Genomic DNA, 10,297 nt, shown 5'->3' on the forward strand with positions numbered 1-10,297 from the left:
GTAACATTAGTCAATCTATATATATCCAGCCTTTTCATGTCGGCCTACGTCTTCACATGCTTTTTTTTATAACTGCGTTAATCCTAATATCCTAATAATTTTTTTAGATTGCGTTATTCCTAATATCCTAATCATTTTTAACAGCGTTAATCCTAATATCCTAATATTTTTTAAACAAAGTTAATCCTAATATCCTAATATTTTGTAAAACTGCATTAATCCTAATATACAAATAATTTTGTTAAAACTGCGTTAATCCTAATATCCTAATAATTTGTTTGAAACTGTGTTATTCCTAATAATTTTTGTTTAACTGCGTTAATCCTAATATCTTCAACGACAGGGTGAGTTGTGAGTCAACATTGATGTTGGTTATGGGTTGAATTGGCGCTGCTCTTGGGGCAGTGTACCCACTGGGCGTGGGTTGGGTGTCTTCTCCATCCGGCACCTCTCGCTGTTGTCATCCGGAGAGCCGGCTATCAAGCCTGTTATCAGGAAGACTTCGCATATGTAGAACAGATGACCGGCTGGTAATGTGTTCTAAATATCACAGTCTTGGGCTTATTTGGCCATCTTCTTGTTGCATTTTAACAAAGATCTTTTCGAGGTCTCGGTAAATTCTATCCGTGAAAATTTGGGAACTTCAGTTTTTGTGTATGTTAATAGTTGGTTATTAAGTTTGGTTGTTAAACATATTTAACCCATCTTCTTAACTAAAATGTCGCGTTTTGTACGTTATATAACCACAATACCATCACCACAACAACACAACAACTCCACTACCACAACACCACCTCCCTCAACACCACAACACAACAACACCACCACCACTACTACAACACCACCACCAGCACCATAGTACCACCACCACACAACAACACCACCATAACAACACCACCACCACAACACACCACCACCACTCCCACAACACAATACCACCACCACCACAACACTCCTACAACACAACACCACCACCACAACACACCACTAACACTCCCACAACACAATACCACCACCACCACAACACACCACCACCGCCACAACACAACACAACACCATCATAACAACACCACAACACAACACCACCATAACAACACCACCACAACACAACACAACACCACCATAACAACACCACCACCACCACAACACACCACCACCACCACCAACCACTAACACGCCCCAACAAGTGTTACACACCCAGCTCCCGCCATCTGCAGCCTCAGCTAAAAATAACCACTGGTGATAAACCAGCATAAAATGACAGCATTACCTCCTGCACCAGGAAACAACATAGATATTCCGCCCCGCCTTATGTACCACCAATCGAAACCCATTTAGCTCCCATTTATGGGCACATGAAAGGTTTAGAATATCTGGTCGTAGGACACACGACACCTGTAGGACAAGGGGCGGGGCGGGGTACTTGACGGCTGGAGGGCAAGCTCGGGGGGCATCTTTGGCCATGTTATCCAAGAGCTTTATTCATCGAGGGGCGAGATGCATAATTTCCCTCTCTCCCTTCCTCCCTCATTACAATCTCCCGAATGCAGCGAGAGAGAGGCAGGGTATATATAGGCGCTGGGACTCGAACTGGTGTCCATTGTGCCCCCCTGTGCGTCAAGGTTGGTGCTAATGTTAGGTGTTCCGTCCTCTTCTAGGTACTGGATACGAAGGCACTGTGGTCCCTGTCGTTCTCCCAAAGAGTCGGGTACCTCGAGAACGCTCGCTACTCTCCCTCCACGGGAGAGGATGTTGGGTCCACTCTCTCCCTGCTGGATAGCTAGAGAACGCTTGCTTCTCTCACCCTGCAGAGTACTCTGAGAACGCTGGCCTGTCTCTTCCCGCGGGGAACCTTGAGAACGCTGGCCTGTCTCTTCCCGCAGGGAACCTTGAGAACGCTGGCTTCTCTTACTCTCACATCATGAACAATGGCGTCAGTTCTTGGATAATTGTCTTGGAGAAGCTCCAGCGTCGCCACTAGTCCACTAGGGGGAGCACAGCGCCCTCTGCGGCATCTCAGAGTGGATAATTCCTAGGCTTGTTGACCAAACCACACACTAGAAAATGAAGGACTGAATCACAATCGACTTGAGAATGGTCCAGGACGGACCGAAACGTCGTCGTCCCTTCACCTTCCAGTGTGTGGTCTGGTCAACATACTTCAGCCACGTTATTGTGACTCATCGCCTGCAATTCCTAAGCTTAATGTGGGTTTATAAGTGTAGTACATAAAGCTTTACTGACAGAATATTTTATACACTCCCAGGATAGGACACAAACAACCTTTATTGACCACTTGGACCTTTATTGACCATTAGTAGCCATTATTAACCCCCATTTACAACTTATTGACCTTACGTCAGCTATCCATGGAGCCAACGATGAAACAATATTGAAGAAACTTGCCGAATTATGAATTACATTCAATTTTCCAGGATGGATACAGGATTATTTATCCAAGAGGAAGGATGGTGTTCTGTGTAGAGGCATCAGTAGGACCATTATTAATGCAGGCGAACTAACTACTCCTAAAGAGGGGTGTATTAAGCTCTATGGACTATGTTCTTCAGTATGTTAATGTGAAACTTTATTTGTGATATACCTTTACCACCTATGGACATTGTGACGTCATGCAGGCGACGTTTGTAGTGTGGGACACAAGGACAACTCAGTCCGTCTTAAGGTTTCCCAACGTTAAGAAAACGGTCAATGTAAAGTGCCCTTCTCCTAACCTACCAGAGGACCCAAAACAGAAAACGGGACAATACGTCACTTTCGCCAGTCGCTTCCATTTTCTAGTACGACAATTTTTGGCCTTATGTAATGCATACGAGCGAAATGCGACGTTCTTTGTAGAAAGGGGAACTAAAATGTAAGCTTTGCATGAGGCTGCAATTGTCTCCATCTCAGACAATAGGAAAACGGTCATATTTTCTTTGTTGATAAGACAATGGTAATCTTCTTTATAGATTTTGTCACTGATAGCAGTTTAAGGGTCTCGTAGTACGGTTGGCTTCGTTCTCGACCCAAAATTGAGAATTTCAGGTTCGATTCCCGGGCGGGACAGAAATAACTGGGCATGTGTCCTTTCACTTAATGTCTCTGTTTTGTAAATTGTTAGATTAATATATTTAACAAGTGCCCGCAGGGGTGCGTGAATCTTATATATCTTGGAATAGAGATCAGTGATGCAAATCTCATCATCAACCATCGTAAGTAATTAGTTAAGTTGTTTTGGAATGAACAGAACATGTTCGTTCCTTGTACATTGTTGACAAATGATTCTGGCAGCAAACTTTGTGAAGAACGTCGCCACCGTTCCTCTGAGCGCTGTACTACTGAATATCTAGCTATCAAAATGAAGGGACGACGACGTTTCGGTCCGTCCTGGACCATTCTCAAGTCATTCACAATCGACTTGAGAATGGTCCAGGACGGACCGAAACGTCGTCGTCCCTTTATTTTCTAGCGTGTGGTCTGGTCAACATACTTCAGCCACGTTATTGTGACTCATCGCCTGCATCTAGCTATCATTTGTCTTAGACTTAGCATGCTGTCTAATCAACTATATAACTAATTCATTGAATTTATTATACCACTCTTTCCTAAAGGTTCTTGCCTATAATAATGTTTTTAAATACTATTAATCGAAACCAAACTATCGTACGTGGTAGTCATTATTTAACAGGATCCTCATTGAAATGAGACCTCAATAACTCAAATTTCTTTCCCAGTTCACAATTTCGAGAGTGATTTTACTCTCACAGTCCTCCCTGGCGACTGCCTGGTCTGTGGGTCTGCTTTTTCCCCCCTTCGTAGCCCGAAGGAAAAAATAAACATAGCCATCACATCCATGCCGAACCCGTAACTCCATCACAGAGCTAACATGAATATATCACACCCCACAGATGAAGGTGTGTGTGGTGGTGACGACCTGCCTGTTAGGCCTGGCTGTGGTGGCGGGCCAGGACGCCGAAGGGTCCGGGAAGGACACCAAGGGTCTCGCAGCAGCAGGAGGGATGCAGAGGATTGAGGGAGATAAGAGGCAGGAGAGACTGCTCTTCGCCTACTCCACCACCACTTCCATCAAGCGCCTCGCCACCACCACCCTCACCGCCATCTCCACCTGCCTCTCTACATCGCTTAATGCTCCGGCATGTCAGGGGCGCAGGAAAAAGTCGCTCACTATTAGTCTTGAGTAAGTCTTCAAGGTAGCTTCTTTACCATGAGTCTTGAGTAAGTCTTCAAGGTAGCCTCTTTACCATGAGTCTTGAGTAAGTCTCCAAGTTAGCCTCTTTACCATGAGTGTTGAGTAAGTCTTCAAGGTAGCCACTTTACCTTGAGTCTTGAGTAAGTCTTCAATTTAGCCAATTTATCATAAGTATTCAGTCTTCAAGGTAGCCAGCGTAGCTAAATCAGAACGGATTTCCATCAAGAAACCCCCCCCCCCCAACACTGCCACAGTCCATAATTTGAATGGTATTGTATAACAGTAGTGGTGGTAGTAATAGCTGTTGTAGTTTAATTGTCAGTGGTAGAAGTAGTTGTAGAAGAGGTGGTAGAGGTAGTCTCTGCGGCAGCTGGCCTGTCTACATATCCATACAGATGCCAAAGTAGCAACTTTCGTTTTTGAAAAGATAAACAAAGTAAAGATAAACTTTGTTCATCTTTATCTAAACTTTGTGTGTAAAGATAAACAACACTTTTGTTGTTGATAATGGAGTGAACGGGTCAGAGAGGTGGGAACTAATTATGAATATATTAACACCTGATACAATTACAAATTTGCAACAACAGAAATCTGAAGAACTTGTCGGAGGACATGGCACTGGACCTGCTACCCAGCCGGGCGGAGGTGGAGGAGGTGGACCAGCCGGCCGGCCGGCTAGTGTCGGATCGAAAGGGCCGGAAATTCACCATCTGGTCGTCATATATCAGCACCTTGACCCTCACTTCCACCTCCTACCTTACCGGCACCACCATCACCGCCACAGCCTACTGCATCGCCCCGGGCGTCAGCCAGGGATGCTTCGGCAAGTAGGCCTATAGACAGTGCCCCCACACTAGCACTCGGGCCTACCTACTATAGGCTTTCGCTATGCAATACAACGACAAAGGAATTTAATTGATCTGTCATGTATTTAGACGTCATTGTTCTGTAATATTTGTTTGGACTCAATTTCCGTGGACTTAAGTTATATTATTCAATAAATATTAAAATATTACCAATGTTTCAACTTCCTTCTTTGTGCTAGAGACTATCGGGGCTCATAAAAGGTTGTAAAGGCATTTTTCTCATATCGCAAAGACTACAGGCTTGGCATATTCATTAAAGAACACGATCAGTGTTTGTTGACGGGAAAAATTATGAAGAAATGGTGATGAGCACATTTGAAAGTGGCGCCAAGGAAGTAGCTGGCTTGTGTACGCTGCACTGACAATGTGTGAGGTTCCTGAAAAAATTTAGGAACAACAGTGCCAAGAGTATAAGATAAACATTTCCATGTACATTTGCTGGCTTAAAGTTAAGACTGGAGAACAATGTTAAATGTAGATATCTAGTACAGGACCTAATCAACTAATATATGGATGTGGAAGGGAATATTATAAATTTGAATAACATTGGAACAGTTGGCGGGAACCCAAAGCCGCCACCGCCGCCTACTGTGTCAGTGATAGAGTGGGACGATATTGAGGACTGAGACTGATCGCGTAAAGGCTCTCTGTCCACATGATGGACTACGTGTCTGCTTCAGAATTATACATAAGTATAATTATACATAAGTGTTTAACATATAAAAAGGTGCAGTGTCAAATAGCATAGGATGACGCAGATGGTAGGAGATTATTTAGACAATGCACGATTTGCAGGTGGCCATCCTTGCATTGAAGGATACATTGATAAATGCTTATAATTGTGTGGATAACTGATTATTTCAAATAACTGGGCCATATTAATTGTTATGGACTGCTGAGTATATAACCTAACTTGGCTATATTAACATGTAGCCTAATGGCAATTGAGATTTTAGATATACAGACGATCTCGAACCCATTGTTGATGTGACGACTTATACTGAAATTTTGTATCTAGCTCATCAAGATTGTAACTTGCTTAGCTAAATGAATTGTGGGGTTCAGTCCCTGAGCCCATTATGTGCCTCTGTAACCCTTTCTATTACTGCCCACAAGATGGGTATGGGGTGCATAATAAATGAACTAAACTAAAAAGATATACAGAGACTGTGTCAGCCCTCACAGTTCACTGTGAGGCTCTAAATAAGATTGTTCATTACTCTATAGGATGAATGTATATGGTGATTTGAGGTGGGCTGGGACATACTGTAACAGTATTTTGATAATCTAAATCCTGTAGATGTTTTTGAATGCATGCATAGATGTATGCAATTGATTTGAATGTTTATATATTCTTTGTTAGAATATATAAATGGACTTTTATAGAATATTGTTATGAAAAATCAAGATTACAAATAGTTCAGGAATTTTATAGATATTACTTTGTCCCTAAGAAAGTTAAGTTTTGTTCCTGTAGTAAAAGATATATAATATTGTTTGTATAAAGTTTTGTTAAGTCTGAAACAAAAATTATGATAATTTAATCTCATTTACCCAGAATAGAATTAAGTCAGAAAACACACACACACACGCTATAATATATATATATATATATATATATATATATATATATATATATATATATATATATATATATATATATATATATATATATATATATATATATATAATCACAAAATATTATACCCATTGTTTCGTGTTCTGTCTTGTGTTGAAAGTTTGTTTTCACCTCATCCGAAACTGTTGTAACATATCACCTCACCCAAATGCAGATATATATATATATATATATATATATATATATATATATATATATATATATATATATATATATATATATAATGGTAGCAGGCTTTCTTGTAAACTTGTGTTGTTGAATATGACCGAAAGGGTAAAATTAATAATTCTAACACGAATCTTCTCAATATTTCTTACGTTCTTCTTCACTGTCGAGGGTAATTGATAAATTAACTCTCCGAAATTCATTCTATATTTCTGCTCTGACGCCTGAACGCGTTTCGTAATTTTTATTACATTTTCAAAGACTTAGTTTACACATAAAATTCATCATACTTATACTCGCTTTGGGTGATGTAATATGGCACAAAAGTTTTGGGTGAGGTGACAAAGCTAAGACAGAACACGAATCAATGGGTATAAATTGGATATGAAAACATAAGAATGAAAGTAACTGTGGAAGACCTATTGGCCCATACATCCTCTTGCTACTTCTATGTTGGTACGTGATCTTGAAGTGGGTAGAATATAGTTGTGCATTAATTGGCTATTGATTGCTGGTGTTGACTTTTTGAAGTGTAGTTCCTCGCTGATGTCGAGTCTCCTGCTATCACTGTATTTATCGATGATTTCTGAGTTGCTTGTTAAGATCTCTCTGGTGATAGTCTGGTTGTGAGAAGAGATTATATGTTCCTTGATGGAGCCCTGTTGTTTGTGCATAGTTCATTGCCTAGAAAGAGACGTTGTTGTCTTGCCTATATACTGAGTTCTTTGGGGCTTACAGTCCCCTAGCGGGCATGTCATAGACGTGCAAAGGCATAGACGACGTTGGTTTCCCTCAGGGCGTTATACTTGGTGTCTGGAGAGTTTTTCATGAGTAGGTTGGCTGTATTTTTGTTTTTGTAGTAAATTGTCAATCGTATTTTCTGATTTTTGTTTGTAGAGATAACGTTCCTATCAGTAATGTCTTTCAGGACCCTTTCCTCCATTTTATGAGCCGTCGAAAAGAAGTTCTTGTAAAATAGTCTAATAGGGAGTACAATTATTGTGTTAGTTGACTCTTCAGAGGTTGCATGGCATTTCACCTTTCTTTTTATGACGTCATCAACAAAACCGTTAGAGAAGCCATTGTTGACTAGGACCTGCCTTACCTTATAGAGCTCTTCATCGACTTGCTTCCTTCCTGAGCTGTGGCTGAGAGCCCAGTCGACGTAAGCGTTGACAACACTCCTCTTGTACCTGTCTGGGCAGTCACTATTGGCACTGAGGCACATTCCTATGTCTGTTTCCTTTAAGCGTCAATTTTGCGAGCCGCTGTAATTTTTAATAACTCATTTGTTTGGCCTCATCGGATTTACACGTCAAAAATGCGATGTTCTTCTCGAGAGGATGAGTTTAGTCGACCACAAAGCCATGTGTGTACTCACCTATTTCTGCCTGCTGGATCGAGCTCTAGCTCTTGGACCCCCACTTTTCTAGCCGTTGGTTGTCTAATGCAATGACTCCTGGTATATTTCTCTATCATACCTGCTCTTAAAGTTATGAATGGAGTTAGCCTCTACAACTTGCTCCTTTAGGTCATTGTGTGTGTGTGTACTCACCTATTTGTACTTTCCAATTTGTGCTTGCGGGGTTGAGCTCTGGCTCTTTGGCCCCGCCTCTCAACTGTCAATCAACTAGACATAACGTGTGTGTGTGTGCTGGAGACTCTGATAGAGTTATATCATGTTTGTTAGTGTCGGGAACATGGGCGCCTCCTGCTCTGAAATGATCATGACTAGTACACAGAGACTGAACAACTGGGCAAGCACGACACAGACCGAGCTATTGGGCATTTATCTAGCCACTGAGTATCTTAAGCTCAATGGTGGTGGAGTTATTCTCTGTGACTCTAAAAGTGCTCTGCAGTCCTTAAATAACCCATCACAATGTATATCTGAAGTAGCTTGTAATATTAAATGGAATGTAATTTTTGCCAATGATAATAACTCTTGTATAAAATTTGTGTGGATCCCATCCCATGTTGGAGTTGGAAAACATGACTTTGTAGATCAATTGGCCAATGAGGCTTGCAGGAAAGAAAACATTGATTATGACTTTGGACTATCTAATGCAATTATTAGAAACATACAAATTAAAGAAATTAATTCAGATTTAGAAGAACTAAGAAATGCCCAGAGACCTGAAAGCTGCAGTATTAAAAGCTGTGACAAGTTTTGTAATAATATGTATTTGTATGGTCAGCACAGTAACCGAACCAGGCAATGTGATGTAGTCATTGCGGGAATTCGCCTTGGCTATAGACACATCTGGCAGGTTAGTGAGGCTGAGCCACTACCAGAATATTCAGATTGTAAACTCTGTGATAAACCTTTAATGCATTCACTAGAACACTATATTGATGAATGTGAAACCGTAAAGGACTTTAGACCTCCTGGCCTCTTGTACCACCAACTGTGTAACTATTTTATTGACTCAGGTGTTCTGGACGACATCCTAACAATTTATCCAAAATTTGCTTGTCCATTTTAAAGAATGAAGAACAAATTTTATTTTTATTTATATTACTTCTAAGCTGTATGACTTATGAACCCATCCCTGCCCTTGTGTGGCAGTGCACAGTAGAAAGTTGTTTTCGCATATCCATACATTAAAACATTGATTGTAACCATGATATATATATATGTGCTTCAGCCTACAGTTTAGACCTATTGTCTTGTGTATGACCCTCTGCCCTGTGTGGCAGTGAATACCAGCATTATCCTCACTTTAATAAGACTATCAAAATCCTCAGATTAGGCAAAATTGTAATTAATTTTGTCAATAAAGATGTTAATAATAATAATCCTGCCGAAGACATGCAATCGAACCTACCAAAACCAAATATAGAAATGGATATGAGAATCATTATAACAATGTTCTCTTTAACACTTGCCTTAAAACACCCATTGTGGGTTCCTCGGAAATCCAGAAAGAACTTCTCAGTGTTAGAGCTGTCAATAAGTGGAATAGGTTAGATGTAGAAGTTGTTCAAGCTAATTCGATTACAATTTTTAATGAAAATATGATGAAAACGTAAGAAAAAAAAGTCATTGCATTAATATAAGGACGTTAGGAAGGCGGGGCTAGACGTCTAACTCGACCCTGCAAGCACATGTAGGGTCGTACATCTATGCGAGTACACCCCCTCCCCCACCTACATACACTCAGAGGTCTTCGCGGCCGAGCGTACAGCGCTCGGGGATCATAATCCAAAGAGCCCAGGTTCGATTCTCGACTCCGGACCCTTTGGGTGTGGTTTGCGGCAGGCTGACTTGCCACGATCCACATCGACCGGAACTAAGAGTAAGAAAACTGTCGAACCAAACTCCCAACGACCTTGCGCTCAGACTGAAACCCACATATGCCACACTCCACCACAACACCCTTCCTCCAATCCCCAATCATGGCCAGATACCAAGCA

At 41.2% G+C, this 10,297-nt stretch overlaps 1 protein-coding gene across 1 annotated transcript; it reads left to right on the forward strand.

Moving 5' to 3' along the window:
• The first annotated feature begins 3,912 nt into the window (after positions 1 to 3,912).
• LOC123773855 (uncharacterized) lies at positions 3,913 to 5,225 on the forward strand. The gene is made up of 2 exons (XM_045767772.2): positions 3,913 to 4,198; positions 4,798 to 5,225. The coding sequence occupies exons 1-2, from the start codon at positions 4,020 to 4,022 to the stop codon at positions 5,039 to 5,041; spliced, it is 423 nt and encodes a 140-aa protein (XP_045623728.1). The 5' UTR covers positions 3,913 to 4,019; the 3' UTR covers positions 5,042 to 5,225.
• The last annotated feature ends 5,072 nt before the right edge of the window (positions 5,226 to 10,297 follow it).

This window comes from Procambarus clarkii, chromosome 91 (assembly GCF_040958095.1).
Source record: "Procambarus clarkii isolate CNS0578487 chromosome 91, FALCON_Pclarkii_2.0, whole genome shotgun sequence".
Classification (NCBI taxonomy): domain Eukaryota; kingdom Metazoa; phylum Arthropoda; class Malacostraca; order Decapoda; family Cambaridae; genus Procambarus; species Procambarus clarkii.